The sequence below is a fragment of the Triturus cristatus genome, chromosome 11 (assembly GCF_964204655.1).
Source record: "Triturus cristatus chromosome 11, aTriCri1.1, whole genome shotgun sequence".
Classification (NCBI taxonomy): Eukaryota; Metazoa; Chordata; class Amphibia; order Caudata; family Salamandridae; genus Triturus; species Triturus cristatus.
The window spans coordinates 867,053,374-867,070,018 of record NC_140594.1 but is presented as its reverse complement, the minus strand read 5'-3'; the positions used below and the strand labels follow the sequence as shown (position 1 = coordinate 867,070,018).

Here is a 16,645-nt window from a genome sequence, read left to right as displayed (position 1 = left end):
TGAGACATGTTCGGGGCATACAAAAAGAATGTACTGTTTTCTGGATTCCAGTATTTCTCTAATTAACTCAGTACCTGAACCTCTCCATTTATTCGTGAGTAATTCAGTCAATATATCAGGTAAGGGACCAGGATCGGAGTGTTGGCTTTTATATAATATAAGGAGTTGTTGAATCATATAGATACCAGCTAAACGCTGTTCATCTGGGGCGAGGTTCAAAAACGTGTGCGCTAGTGTATCATCACTATATTTTCCGGGACTATCAACCCAATGAACGGCTGACCTGGCTAATTCTTGTTCGTCCATAGAATCGAGTATATGATAACCCCTTCGTTCTCGGAGTAATTTGTCAGCGGCTTGGAACGAATGTTCGGGGGACCTTATATTTATTATAGGAGTTTGGAAATTTCTGCTATTATCTGGACGTATCGGATCAGTAAAGCATCTAGTATTATTGCAAGATCTTCCTCTACCTACATAGGCCATGGTTTCTAACTGTCCTGTGGGCAGTTCTAATTCTTCCTCCTCCTCGGTTTGTTCAGGCTGGTCTACTGCTAATCTTTCTTCGTGTATTCGTTCTACTTCTTTGCGGATCTTGCGGCACATAGCTACTATACATGATCGTTTATCATGTCTCCCCTCTGATATATTCCGACTTCATGTGGTAAGAATTTGCATTTCTTCCGGATTTACCCCTGGTCGGTCTTGATTTCTGATCACACAGTTTATGAGGAAACGTAACAGTTCCCCCTGTATTTCCACTTTCTGGTACTCCATGGCTCTGTTAATACTCTCAGAATCTCGCCCTGACTGGACAAAGTGATATATATTTTCTAAATGTGTAGTCATTCCTGGTAGCCTCCCTAAATATATTGCAGCTCGTCGGATACGTAATGATGCCAGCAGCATTTCGTCCCCTTTTCCGGGCACAGGGTCATATCTACAATCTATTAGAAGTTCCTTGAGCGTGTCGGGAGTTACTAGTTTGGGCGTACGTTGGTGGGCTAATTCTTGAAAGGAAAGTTTATTTACTCTGGGTGGCGTGGAAAAAATGTTTGATGTACCTCCTGTAGCACCACCTGGGGTGCTGGATGTGAAAGGATTCGTTGAACGTGATATAGCAACCATAGGTGTGGATACAGATGTAGAAACAGATGTGCTTGCCGGAACTTGTGTCGGAGTTTGCTGTTGCGGAGGTACAGACGGAGGAGGGTCTTGGCGTTGAACCCCCTCGGCAGGCGGTCTATGTGGCGCAGTATTAGCATACTCGGGAGCTGCGTCGTCTAAATAAGAGGAAAGAAAAACATCTTCTGCGGTTCTGGGATGCCCTTTGGGATGTACTTTTATCGGAAACAATGGGGGTGGCAAGTCTTTTGGTATCTCCGGAGTAGCCTTAGGTAACCCTTCGGCCAGAAGAGGATACATACCATTCATAAGGGCATTTCTTTGTCTGTCTATTTGTTCTGATTTTACTCGAGTACCTTCTTCAATTAATAGATTTTCTCGTCCTTTATTTGAATTCTCCTTACTTTTCTCTTCCTGTCTGAGCGCTTTTTCTGTACGTCTATATGATTCTTTACGCCATAATTCAATGGCATCTTTCTGTGACTGTCTAGCTTTCTTTTTCCATAATTCTTCCTCTACTTTCATGATGCAATCTGCATCCCAGGTCCCAGCTGCGGGCCACCTCTGACTTTCTGGTAATTCCTTGGTGTAGTCTACCCATAAATCAAGAAATAATATGGCGTCTAGGCCATGTTTATGATACATGAAGTACCCTGGAGTGTCCCTAGGAGGAATGGGAACAGCTTCTTCGAGTACCCCTTTTCTAGTTTTGATCTGTCTTAATTTCGAAAAGAGCGGCATATTGAGAACTGATCTGATACCTAATTTTGAACACGTTTAATACCACAAGACACAATAATGAACAGTCATTCACACCACAATATACAGAACGTATTTAAAACATTTTAACATTTAACATTTAATGAATAAACAATGATGGCCATTTAGGGAACTAGTCACTAAGCATAATACTCGGTACTAACTAGATAATTCTGAATTATATACTAGACATACTTGATATACTGCTAAACAGTACAGATACACTGCTGAAACAGTGCAGACCGGATTTGTGTACCCAAACCCGTCTTGACCGGCACAACCTATGTGCACGTCAGAACGCCTCCCCGACAATGGTACTCACCGGGTAGCTCGGAACGGAAAGCCTCGGAACTGAACTGAACTGGACTTGAACCGGACTGGACTCGACTCGAAACTTCGGAAACTGGTGGGCCTCTGTATACCTCGGATCTTGCTCTCTCAGCTAGGCTCTGGTTGGGATACTTCGCACTTCTCACCGCCTCGTCTGGGTGTTGATCGCAGCCTCAGTTACCCCCGCTCGGCAGGAGGGAGATACAGGAAATCCTGTGGGTACGCGTTGTTGTCCGTCCAGCTGTGGCAGGAGACCGGGCCTGCAACGCACCTCCGGCGCGTGAGATGAGAAAGTGTCCCTATTCGGGCGCCATATATGTGGTAAATAATTTAATTACCGGTACTTAATTTGATGCGGAAAATCTATAATAATAGCTCAGTAAAATAAGAGGCAGAATCCGTGGTATTAGAGGTTCGGAACGGGCTTTATTCCAAAATCAATTCGAATTGATGGACTCCATATTCCATCACCACAAAGGTTCAGGAAGTGAAGGACCCACTTTATTGACAGGTAATCATTTTTATACAATAGGCATTACAGTGAAACAGATGCAGGAGGCGTAACAATTGATAACAAAGATAAAACATACATGCGTAACTAAAGTGGGTGTAACTAGGCGTAACTAAAGAACGTCATTAGGTATGATGTCACAAGTAGGTGGCACCATGAAAGAATTTCGCAATGTCAGCAGAAATACTCGGCAGAGATGCGCGCGCAGCAGCATGACGTGCAATTGACGTGCAACTAGGGGGTGAAGGGGACTTGACATTTAGCTCTACATGTGGAGACAGAAGTCTGGGGGGGTCAAGTCAACCTAATCCCAAATCATATCTAACATCCTATGTTTAAAGAACTATGTTATCCAAAAAGAAAGGTCTTTCGAACAAAATCTATTCTATACTGACTGTGAGTGCGTGTACAAGCGTCTAAGTGTCTACACTAGATGCGAGGGCAGAAATCTTCCATAGTAACAGGGCTATGAATTACTTGCATAAAGACAGAGAAGCCGGGCCTTTTGCTCGGTAGCTGGGAGAATGTTTACTTAAACTACTAGACAGGAATGCATTGGATGGGGAGCGGAGCAGATAATCTCGAAGGTGAAATACAGTTTTTGCCAGGCAGACAGGTTGAGTCAGGCACCGTTAGCCGCGCAGGGAGTAGGACAAAGTTCATGGATACAGATGCGAGCTCAGACTGGAGCTTTCAGAGGCAGAAGGCAGGAAAAGGCTTAATGGCAGAATCAGGGCCTACTCGCCTGGACTGTAAAATGGGATAAATGAACCATATAAAGCCGGTGGCCTTTCATACTTAGGAATAGAATATCCGGCCCATTCATGGCGGATCTGAAAGAGGGCATGTTGGCGGTGGACGCACATGTGTTTGCGTCTTCATAACTGGAACTGGAGGGAACATACATGTACTTGTGATTTATACATGAAACCGTTGGGGTCCAAGATAGGGGACATAACTGATCATAAAAATCCATATTTCCACAGTTGACTGAACCTCCTTAATGAGGTGCTATGCTCTCCTGTCAATATCTCTTTTATGAAAGCTAGTGCATTCCCATTGGGCTTTGCAAACTGTTGAGCCTCCTAAAGAAAAGACATGAAGTAGGTCAGAGGATCACAAACGGAGGAGAGTGGTACAATTTTATAAGCCATGTATAATACTACTCTCCCATCATGCCCAAAGTGGGTTTGACTGGGTTTTACTGGACCCACCTGGGGGTATTTGATTGTTGGGATCAAGGATAAGTGAGGGAATCTCTCGTGTCCAGGGTGCTCTCTTTGTGCTTTGAGGAATGCACATCAGTAAATATGTCAATCTTATATGATTAGTCTAAGCATATGGTAAAAAAGTGAATATCTTTTAAGATAATAAAAAGTGGCAACCCTAGCTAACCAGTAATTTAGCGCTTGAATGTTTAGCAAAGAAAGGTACAGCGCACTGGAAAAGGAATCTGATCAAAGGGTGCAAAAAATGGCGTTGAGTGATTTAATAGTGATGTATTCAGTCCAATTCATAGAACTGTTAATTCTTAAATATAGCTGTAGTCGTTTTCCAGAATGTGCAAACATGTCTATATGGCTTAAAAAAGAACTATCAGAGGGGTTGCTGTCTTAGGAAGCTGCGCACAATAAGTGCTTGTTCACTTTGCAGATGAAAAAGAATACGTAGACATATGAAGCCAGACAGAGTAGGCCTCATATAGTGGCTTATTTCCATCTAAACAATGTGGAAATCGTTTTTCAATATTCGTATTCACGTCTTGGATTGGGAGGACATGCTGTGCTTTCTGGTACAGGGGTTCTGTGAAAGGCTCTTGAGTTAGAAGGGCGACACAGACAGACAATCTTGTCACACGTTTTAAAACCTGCGACTGCACAAACCGGGAACCTTCGAGCAAAGTGAGAAGCAGGACGCTAAAGGGTAAACACCAGGAGGTCCTATTCTGGCTGTTAAAACATGTCATAAACTTTCCTACCACGAAACAATATGATTGTTATTTTCTGCATATCTGCTAAAGGGCAGGGCTTGCTTACTGGGTTGAAAACAAAACAAAAGCCAGGTCACAGGTTTATTTGCTTCAGGTAACTCCCTTCCCCTTCTGATAAATAATCAAACATGCCATCCAGAAAAAACAAAACCAGCGAGCTGGGAAATCTGATGGTCATCAGAAAGGCTCGGATACCAAGAAAAGCAGCTTACTGTTCCCACAGAGAGCTGTCTGCCCCACACCTACACTGACATCTGAGTAAATAAGTGCACTCACTCTTTCCACTTCCCCCTGCAATTACTCCTACTGTTAAACAACTTGTTCTGGAGGCATTTGCAAACATCAGATTTTGTATTTTTTTTTGTGACAGCACAACTTCTGAACATTTATCTGATACCACCGAATTTTGATTCTGTTATGTTAGAGTTCTGTACTGCCAGAAGCTGCCTTCTCAGTTCACTCATTGAAGGAAAGACGTGTTAGGTGCCTGCGCGTTTCAAGTACGACAGATTATCAAAATAATAATAAAGGTCATTTAATTTCTTCAGAACACTGCTCATGGCTCCTGGTCAGCAGACGTGCTTGTTTATTACACAACCCTACAAATGTAACATCAACAATGTCTAATAGCCATAATGCCTACAATGTTCTAAATATTTGCAGGGCAAGAACAGGCTATACTGTGATTTAGTTTATTTCTAAATGTTTAAAAACACATGAAAAATAATTATGCAGAAAGAACTTTCAGGAAAATGGATCATTGTGGCATGTGTCATATGAATCAATGGGATAACAAGAAACGCTTATGAAAAATTCCGATTAGTTCAACAATGCGCAGCCACGGGGTGAATGTCAGTCAGATAAAGGGTGCGCTTGAGAGTAACACAACTGAGTACGTGCAAAACGTGTTTTTTTAAGCAAGGCGTGATTTCAGTGCAAGAAGCGATCAAGCAAGGGTAAGCGAGGGATGAGCAGTCCTTTTCACGTGTGCCTCATCTGTGGGACACAATGCTCTCACAGGAGAGCCGGTTCCCCCAAACTAGCTGTAAAAGATAAACTTTGTGAAACTAACTCATTGAAACTTGAAAAAGACCCAAAGCCCACAATCCTGCTTTGAAATGAAACCCAGCAATAGGACTAAAAAAGAAAGAGTAAACAGACCAGATCCTGCTCTTCTCGTGACCCCGCGGCGGGGTGCTTTTCAGCCAGGACAGCGCGCGCCTTGGAAAGAGAGGAGGGCACAAGGACAGACGTGTCCGGCTGCGCACGGAGTGCTTCTCTCCGGGCGCTGGTTGTCGCCATGGTGCCTCGGCTTCTTCCTCCACAGACACAGGGCTGGGGCTGCTCCTGCTTCTGCGAAACGGGGGCTGGTAAATGGAGGGCAGAATAAACAGGAACTGCTGAGGCGCACACTGGAGAGAAAGCACACTGGAAAGCTGCCCTTTGTGGGCAGCAAGAGGAGAGCAGTAGCACAGTCTGCTTAACGGAACGACAAAGAGACCGCAAGAATTCCCCCAGTCGCGCTCCATTTACACAGCAGCCCGGAGATCATTCCTAGCCAATTCAAAATGTGCTCCGCACTAAAATTCTCCACTACGCACACAATTACAGCCTGCCATGTGCTCAAACCCCGCCAAACTTACTGCGGCTGACAGTTTCAATAAGCCCTACTGTACTAAACAAGCACCTCTTATGCTTGATTAACAAGCACTCGGAGAAAAAAAACAAGCGCTCGGCAGCCACTTTAAGTGAAAGTGCGATGCAAAAATAAACATGGGACTGAGTGAAAACGGATGGCCCCCATAAAGATAAGACATTGTTCAGCGACAGCCGCAAAGCAGACGATCCTGTCCGGATGGGCAGGACGAAAAGGGGAAAGGGCGGCAACCAAAAACAATAAATTTCAATGGCAGGCCACCGTTTAGCATAAACGGGGACGCCAGCCAATGAAAAAGAGGGGCGGGGCTTCAAGTCCCCTTCAGAAATCTCCTCTCTCACTGTAGGTCTCGCCGAGCGAGCAGCACGTGCGCTGCAATGCTAGGCGAGACCTAAAAACAGCAGACTGTAGAAGGGCTGAAGAAAGTGATAAATTGAGATAAAACAAAATGATTCAGGATTTTTTGCTAAATAAAAAAAGAAGAGAAACAGGATGGAAATTAGACAGATCTGAAGCATCAAGTGTAGGTTTTAAAAGGGAGACCAAATGCAGATTTAAAGGTATCAGGAAAAATACCAGATGTAAGCAACGAAGCAACAAATATGAAAATATATGACAGAAGATTTAGGAAGAGAATTCACTATGTGGGATGTGCATGATTAACTGGGGGGAATAATACATTTGGCTCAAGCCTAGAAAATTACGATCTTATCCTTGATGACCTGACAGCAAGAAACGGCGATGATGCAGATAAAGCATCACAGCATAAAGTAGTAGAGAGTGATGATCAAGTAATAAGTTCGAGTAGGGGGAAAGCAAGTTTAAAAGGAAAGGCACCTTCAATGTTATTAATTACGGAGGAAAGAGAAAGATTAGGGGCAATGGGGAGAAGCAGACAAATAACAAGTGGCGTGGATTATCAGACAGACTAAAATTAAGTGGTTGAAAGTAAGATATTTTATCTATCCTAAGTTTAGAGAGACAAACAAAGTGGGGAGGAAATAGAGAGCATCAGGGAATTGGTGCTTATTCTATAAATGCCTTTAAATGGCGGAATGAAGGGCTTAGTGCCTAAGATCCCAGTAACACGTAAGAAAATCTACTAAGGTCATAAATGTCCTTGAGTACTCCAATGGCGAAAATTGATTCAATCATAATTTTCACCAGGTGGAAAATTCTGCACAAAGAAACATGATGCGGATGTTCATTTTCACATGTCACTCTTTTTCTTTCTCCAGGAGGTGAATATATTTCTTATTGGTGAAACTCTTTACCCTGCACTCTCACTCAATAAGGAGGACTTTCAAAGTAATTTAACCTTTCCCTTGATGGAGTAAATTTGGGTTTGAGTAGAGAGTTGAGGAATACACACTAGATTACAAGCCTTGTGTTGTCAACCTACCTTTTCTAGAAGAAATACAGAGGAAGACCCACGAACCTAACCATAAACCCAAATTTGAGATTGCATAGATTCTACAAAACCTGATTCTGTGACGGAAAACAGATCCTTTTTGTTTTGTTGCCTATATTGATTCATTTGTGAATCTGGTCCATTAAAGACTGTCTTGCCATGATTTACAATGTGAACTACAAAGTACACTAAAGCCCATCCTCACTTTCAATTAAACATTCTTCAGATGGTGTCTGGATTGTACAGCTCTGAAAATCTGAGAACCAAATTGTACATATTTCCAGGCTCCACTTTTCCGTCGGCGCTACCCTTGGCCACATACTGTAAGAATACATGGCTAAGACAGAGGTAACATGAATCAGGAAGTAGAAGAGTGCTTTTCAGGCTCATCAGAGATTGTGAAGTACGTTATGCAGGTTTTATGATGGATAAGATTAACTGTGGACTAACAAATCAATCAAAGATGCATTTGTTTATAGGATGGACCTATATGGAAAGCACTGCAGGAAGAAGACGCATTGACAAGTTAGGATGAATTTGGCCATGGGCTATATTAGCCAAAACATACAGAACATTCTGTGTCAAAACAGCTATTGAACACAGTGTTGTAATATTAGTTGTAGTATTTATGGAATATAGGGCTCTGGAAAACCCTGTACAATGAGCGTTTGTTTGTAGAAAGTGGAAAAAGAATAATTCATTCAGTCCAGGCCTTCAAAGTAAATTTGAATATGTAAATATAGTTAAATAGTAAAAGTACCAGGTTACTAATCAAATTAAGAGCTACATGAATTGAGCTGGACTGCTGTCTTTTTTATTTTTTTTTATCAATGCAATTTAAACGTTAATATACAGAACAATTAAGATTCATTGTCAGAGGAAAGCATAAAAAGAAAAATAACAAAGAAAATCAGAGTTATGCATTTCTTTTTTCTCCCCTTTTAACCCTTCCCGGTTGAGCCGTGACACCCCCCACCCACCCAGCAAACACCCTACCCACCCCCGAGGGAGTTGGCCTTGATCTATTATCTTTAGTTTGGATTCGGACTTGTTTTCCTCTTTATAATTTACCTGTTCTCCTCAATCCATCTGGTCAAAGTAGACCAGATTTTTAGGCTCTTTGTTCGGGAGCGTAATCCCCTTCTTGCGTATATAGCTTTTTCCAAATTGTAGTTTTATAAGAGACGAGAGAGCCATTGCTGAAACCCAGGGGGGTTAGGATCCAGCCATGCGGATGTGAGACATAAGCGAAGGATCGCCATGCCGATAAAGACCAGTTCTTCTCTGACCTTCCCCTGAGTGTTCTGGGCTACCCCAAGACCTATCAAGGTTGGAGAGAGGACACAGTCAATGCCTAGGGATACCTTCAAAAAGTCGGTAATCTCTTGCTTTAGTTTACTAAGGGCCTCATAGGAGGCAAAGATGTGATCTGCCTGAAATAATGCACACCGGGGGCAGAAGGTACCTCTACCCGTCCCCCATTTAGCAATCCTTTTAGGTGTATAATAAAGCGAGAAGCATGTTTTGTAATATTGAGCCTGGAGTCGGGCCAGAATTAAAATATTGTTTGCTAATTTGATAGAATGAAAAAATAGGTTTTCCGAGGCTCCAGTTTCCATTTTCCACTTTAAAGCCTTAACATCCATGTTGTCTGTCATTAGTGAGTTGAAAAGATTCTAAACTACTCGTATAGATAGGTCTTTGTTCCTTCTCAATGTATCGTTTATATTGTTATTAGTGAATCCAATTGGCCCCCCACCTTTTTTATTTAAAAAATCTCTAATTTGGAGGTATTTGTAAAAATCCCTCCGATCTAGCGCAAACTGTTCTTTAAGATTATCGAAAGAGGCCAGACCTATTGGAAAGAAAAAAGCTCCCAGCTTAGTCAACCCTGCCACACACCATCTTTGAATGATTGGGCCTTTAAAAATCTCTGGTACATTGGGATTATTGCAGAGTGGTGTATAGTAACTGAGCCGACCAATACCGATCAGTTTTCGAACTGACTTCCAAATGTTATGCCCCCCTTGCAGGGTTTCAAAGCGAACTTCCTTGTAGTGGCTGTCGTTCAGAAATCGCCAAGCCCAGCCCCATTATAAATTAAAGGGGAGTCGGTACTTCCTTGGTCATGTTAACTTTTGGCTTTTCTTGTATTACAACTAAATTGTATAGTAATGTTGTGGCCCAACAATAAAGTCTTATATTTGGTAGAGCCAGTTATCCCCTCTCCCCTGTTAAACAAAAAGATATTTATATGCCCTTCTTGGCTTGGTATATGCCCAGATAAATCGGGAAAATAGATCTTCAATTTTTTTTAGACAATCGGTGGAGAATTCAAGCGGGATTGCACGCAAAAGATATAACAATTTAGGAAACAATAGGATTTTAATGATGCTACAGCTGCCGATGATAGACAGCTGTAAATTATGTAATCTCACCAAGTCTGGTTTAATTTTAGCAATTAGTGGCTCTATATTATCTTTGACAATATTGTCAATGTTGGCAGAGATGTAGATGCCTAGATATGTTGCATTTTTAACTGCGCGAATATCATTTATTGTTAAGTTCTCATTACACACAATTTGCGTTTTGCTACGATTAACGGAATACCCAGATAGTGTCCCAAATCTCGTCGCTTCTACTTCAATTTCGACAATCGCCGTTTCGGGTTCAGGGGTCACAAGGGCGATATCATCAGCATATGCCAAAACTTTTGTTCCCAACCATGGGTTACAATAGGCCTAATAACTTAATTGTTTTCCAATTGATATAAAAAAGGGTCTATATATATTGCGAATAGGAGCGGCAAAGTAGGGCATCCCTGACGAGTACCTCTCGTTATCTTGATGGTATCTGTGAGTGCTCCGTTAACAAAAAGCCTTGCAGTAGGGTCAAAGTACAGCATTTTGAAAGCCTGCAGGAATCCTTTTCCAATTCCGACCCTTGACAGGGTCTCCCATAAGAATAGCCAGGAGACCCTGTCAAAGGCCTTTTCTGCATCTAGCAAAATAAGTGCCATTGGGTCGCTGGAGATGTTTGCAGCATCAAAGAGTGAGATAGCCCTTCTTATATAGTCCGTCGTCTCCCACCCTGGTATGAACCCATGTTGCCTGATGGAGATAACTTTATGAATAACGGAAGCCACTCGAGTTGTCAAGATTTTAGAGTAAATCTTGCTATCGCTATTAATTAGTGTAATAGGGCGGTATGAGCCAGGTTCGGATGGTGTTTTATGTCTTTTAACAAAGACTACAATTTTGCCATGCGACCAGAATTCAGGTGGTCTGTCACCCTTGAATACTTGTATGAATAGCTGTATCATACAGTCTTTGAGCTGAGACAATTTTTTTTTATATGTTTTTATAGAATTTGAGAGGTATACTGTCTAGACTGGTGGCCTTGTCGTTAAGGAAACTGTTAATGCACAATAATATCCCGATCCATTGAGGAAGTTCATCCAGTTGTAGCTGGTCTTCCTGCAAAAATTGTTCCGTTGGAATCGAGTTAAGATATGCCGCAACTTCTCCCAGATGAATCCTCACGATATAGTTCTTGATAGTATGTATGAAGCACATTTTGCATTCCATCTGGGTCTGTGACCATCCCTTCCTCTGCATCATTTATTTCTTGTATTGTATTCCGAGTCGCTTTTTGTCTAGCTCTGATTGCCAGGTGGTGCCATACCTGCTCGCTGCACTCGTATACTTCCTCCCACCATACTGTAAGTTTTTCCGCGGCAGTATTTGCTATTAGCTCCATAATCACTGATTTTGCGGCTGTCACTTTAGCCTGTGCTTCTACGTGGTCGCCCCCAGATTGGAGCATTGCGATCAGATCTTCTTCCGCACTTTTTTGTTCAGTGATAGGAAAATCTAAAGGTTTCCCCCCGTATTCTTGCTTTTAACGTATCCCATACAATTTCGATTTCTGCACTCCCTAAATTCTCCTTAAGAAATTGAGGGATCCACACTCTCATATGATCACAATAATCTTCGTTGACGAGTAGAGCTCGTTCAAAGCTCCAAGTGACCCCTCCCCCGCCTTTTGGCGCTTTCCCCTTTATCTCTACCATTAGGGGATTGTGATCAGCTAGAATACGTGGCACTTTTTCAATATAGCAATCATGAAGAAGAGAGTGAGATACTAATATATAATCTAATCTTGCATGTTTATTGTGGGGATAAGAGAAATAAGTAAAGCCAGGCTCAGAAGGGTTCTGCCAGTTCCAAAGATCGGAGCGCGCGTGCTCTAGGCATAATGTCCTTAATGCCCGAAACACCTTCGGTTTCCTGCCATTATATACCCAGCCGGTTTCTGAATTTAGTTTTTTATCAGCAGGTAAGTTAATATTAAAATCCCCACAGATAATTATAGGGAGTTGCGAGGTGGATAGTTCATTATTTATATGGAGAAATACAACTTTTACTCCCAGATACCACAAACATGTGCCCCTTCACTGTATGGTTTCCACTTTTCCTAGAGAAAAAATGCCAGGCATCTGTTCACATTTTAAGATTCTGCAAAGCCCAGGCATGATTCTTGAGTAAAACATTACAGAAAATCGTATGTCTTCATTTTTAGGTCTCGCCTAGGCAGCGCTTGTGCTGTCTCTTGGAGACATGCTGTATTCAGGCTATGGACATAAAGCTCCGCCCACTTTACGCCCATCTTTTTAATTGGCTCCTGTCCCTTGTAAATGGTGGTTTTTTGTAAATGGTGGCTTTTCATTGGTCAATAGGCTTAGTAGTCCCTCCTTAGTACCGCCTTGTCTTTTCCTGTAACCTCCCATGAGGACACCCCTTTTTAGGTCGAGCCTAGCGCAGTGCGCATGCACTGATCTAGGAGAGGGCCTCTTGGAATCACTTCAGACTTACTGCAAACTTATGCGTGTGGTGTTCAATTTTCCACACATGCTATTGGCCTTTGCATGTGGCTTTCAAAAATGAAAAGAGGCAGTTGGCCAAAGGCGGGTGCATGTCCCACCTTTTCTGAAAATGTTTACTTCCGCAGCGTTTACCTGTCGGGAGCGAGCAGCGGCGCGCATCGTGCCATCTGTTGTGGATCATGTTTTATTTCAAAACCTTGCAGCTTTCCTTACAAGGCGCGTCCCCTTCACCCCGGCCAAAGGACAGACCCCACCGCCACAAGAGTGCGCGCTTCTTTTTCCTGCACTCACATTTCATCTATGTCAGCACTCTCTTACTGCACCGTTATCTTTGTATTAGTATGTTATTGTCAAGACATTTGCTGTACTCTGTAGTTGGCCTCTATAGTCACCTCTTTTTCGGTAACATCTTAAAAATTGACTGCACCTTTTAACATTAGCGTTTTTTCATCATTGTGGTGTGCGCTTCCTTTCACACCTCTGCTCAGCTGTGGTGCGTGCTACCTTTGACATCCCTGCATAGTGCACAGCTGTGGTGCGTGTTTACTTTCCCCACACTGCTTATGGTGTTCGCTCGATTTAGGGGCGCAACACAGTCCCTTGCTGGGGGCTTTATTTGAGCCGGTGTCTGCCGGTGCACACATGGCCACTTAATTATTAGCACTTGCTTTTTGTGCGTGCTTGCTGGCACCCACTGCTAAATAATGCCTCTGCTTAGCTGTGGTGCATGCGACCTTTCACATCTCTGCACAGTGTACAGCTGTGGTGCGTGCTTCCTCCCCCCCCCCATCGCACAGTACACAGCTTAAAAATTAACCGCACCTTTTAACATTCGCGTTTTTTCAGCACCGTGGTGAGCGCTTCCTTTCACATCTCTGCGCAGCTGTGGTGCGTGCTACTTTTGACATCTCTGCATAGTGTACAGTTGTGGTGCGTACTTCCTTTCCCCCCATCGCACAGTACACAGCTTAAAACTTGACCGCACCTTTTAACATTCGCGTTTTTTCAGCACTGTGGTGCGCGCTTCCTTTCACAACCCTGCGCAGCTGTAGTGCGTGCTACCTTTGATATCTCTGCACAGTGCACAGTTGTGGTGCGTGCTTCCTTCCCCCCATTGTAAGGTAGACAGCTTAAAAATGAACCGCACCTTTTAACATTAGCATTTTTTCATCATTGTGGTGCGCGCTTCCTTTCACACCTCTGCTCAGCTGTGGTGCGTGCTACCTTTGACATCTCTGCACGGTGCACAGCTGTGGTGCGTGCTTCCTTCCCCCCCATCGCACAGTACACAGCTTAAAAATTGACCGCACCTTTTAACATTCGTGTTTTTTCAGCACCGTGGTGCGCGCTTCCTTTCACAACCCTGCGCAGCTGTGGTGCGTGCTACCTTTGACATCCCTGCACAGCTGTGGTGCGTGCTTCCTTTCCCCCCATTGCAAGGTACACAGCTTAAAAATGAACCGCACCTTTTAACATTCACGTTTTTTCAAAACCATGGTGCGTCCTTCCTTTCACATCTCTGCGCAGCTGTGGTGCGAGCTACCTTTGACATCTCTGCACAGTGCACAGCTGTGGTGCGTGCTTCCTTTCCCCCCATTGCAAAGTACACAGCTGCGGCGAGTGCTTCCTTTCGCCCTACTGCACAGTAGTGGCGCGTGCTTCCTTTCACAACACTGCACAGTGCAGATATGTGATGTTTGTCTCCTTTTACCCCATGGTGCGTGCTTCCTTTCACCTTATTGCACAGCTGTGGTGTGTGTTTCCTTCACCCCACTGCACGTGCCCCCTCCATCAAACCCACGTGGTTCTCTTGTTTTCTGTTTCATAAACAAATTTCACACACAGATGCCCAGGTTTCCGATGTTAGCATTTGTGAACTCACTGGACTTCACAGCTTTTCTTAAAAGGCGCATCCCCTCTACCCCGGCCGAGGGACAGACCCCACCGCCATAAACTGGATTATAAATAAGGCTCCCCGTTTTCCGTTTTTACGGATTTTGACAGATAAATACAGACAGAAAACAATCTGTTTTCTATCTGCATATATTTTAAAAAATTGATAAATACAGAAAATTGTGCTTCTATTAAGTGACTCTCTGTGCTGTTCTACCTGAATTATAGGCCAGCAGCTGAGCAGAAGGACAGCATGGGAAATTGAAAAACAGGATGAAATTTCTTTAAATAGTGGCATATGTCAAAATACTTTTATGGTATAGTGCTAGTATTTACCAGTGGATGTATTGTTGTGTAATATTTGGCAGCTTAAATAGCTAAAACACGACAGACATCAAAGTATGAGTGAGTGTCTATCAGTTAAATAGATATGGTAATGTACAGTTTTACAACCTCATTTATACGCAAAACACAAAATAAATCTGGATAAATACAGATAAAATGCCCAAAATATAAATATGGATAAATACAGACGGAAATGGCCAAAAAATAAATGCCATAAAACCGGGAGCCCTAATTATAAAGCGCCCTGACAGAAGCACCAATGCGCTGGACCTTGCTGCTTTCCTTACAAGGCGAGTCCTCTCCACCCCGGCCGAGGGACAAACTCCTCCGCCACAAGCTGCTGTGATAGTATGATAATATTATTAATTTTTATTATTCCTAGCAACTTTGGCATTGACATTATTGCCCTTTATTACACTATTTGTTAGTTTTTAAATCATCAGCAGCAACATTTGTGCCCCTGTGCTGCCCAGACAGGAAGCACACCAGTATGTGCCTTTGTTTACTTTAATTATCACTCAGGGGTCATAAGTGCAGCTGTAGAACATATTTTCCAATGTTTTCTTCTATGGGAAAGAATTACCGGCTTTGAGTGATTTTTCTCATTTTTGGACCGGCAGACATTAAAATATCGTTCATGCATGAAGAAAATCGGCCAGGTGGCTACCCTAGTCCCTTGTTGGGTATAGGTCTTACTTTTTAAGAGAACAGCTTCATTCCTTTCAAATTTCAATGGATCACAAACTTTATGGGTCTCATATTAGATAATCAATGGTTTCTGTTAAAGCATTAACTTTCGCTCAAACCCTCAAATCCCAGTCCTTTGGGATATTCGATACTGAAGTATTGTCTATTTGTTTGTTGACCGGTAATCTAATAATAGACTAAAGTATATCGAAAACAGACAATGCACGACTTTTAACGCCAAGACAGTATTCCCATCTGTTGATCATTCCACACATTCCTGATAAACTTTTTTTTAAATAAAACATTCAATCTACATTTGTTTGCATTTCCACTGTTAGTCCCTGCGAGAGGTCTGTTATAGCCATCGCACGTCAGATACTTTTACCCTGCTATAGACCCGCAAATTCTGCTACTCATTTACAGTTCGAATTTGAGTGATGAACACAAGGGTGCATAGTGAAGAGCTCGCAACAAAGCAAATAATTGTGTTGCACCGTCACTCCTTTTCGCCTAGATTCAAGACCAGCGGTCCGCATTCTTTAGCTGTAGATCTAGAGTAGACTAAAAAGCGCAGTCTAAATTATTTACAGATTCGTTCCATAAGATTGATCTCAGTAAAAAAATAATTAGGCTCACTTAAAGGCAGGTTACATATATATCACATTACATCTGTTTACTATTTATTTTCAATCATTTGGTTTAAATGCTCTTAACTTACGTGCATAGTTCATACAGTCTTCGCCGCCTTCTCTTTGCGTTTCTGATGTCTGGTCTGAAGCGAAAAGTACAGTACTACTAATTCAGCGGGATCAACACTCTTGGGAGCACAGCAGTAGCCGCCATATTTGAAAGGAGGCGTTTCTTTTGATCTAAAGGTATATTTTCAACTTTGAAGCAGACGATTGTCAAAACAATTGATTCTTCTGCGAATGTCTTTACAAAAACGTGTTACTATTACTAGTCATCTGAAAGGTGTTGTTTTTTGTACTTGCTACTGCTAAAAACGATAACAAAATTAATGTGCTCATGTTCATAAAATCAACCTCGTATTT

At 42.6% G+C, this 16,645-nt stretch overlaps 1 protein-coding gene across 3 annotated transcripts in view; it reads right to left on the bottom strand.

Moving 5' to 3' along the window:
- TRIM59 (tripartite motif containing 59) overlaps positions 1 to 16,362 on the bottom strand; it is a 134,808-nt gene extending 118,446 nt beyond the window's left edge. For all 3 annotated transcript variants that reach the window (XM_085634716.1, XM_085634712.1, XM_085634715.1), the window contains exon 1: positions 16,312 to 16,362. Coding sequence is in view for 2 of the 3 variants with exons in the window: in XM_085634712.1 (XP_085490838.1) it covers positions 16,312 to 16,317 (6 nt within the window). In the remaining variant the exon portion in view is untranslated. The remainder of the gene's footprint in view (positions 1 to 16,311) is intronic.
- Between the last annotated feature and the right edge of the window lie 283 nt (positions 16,363 to 16,645).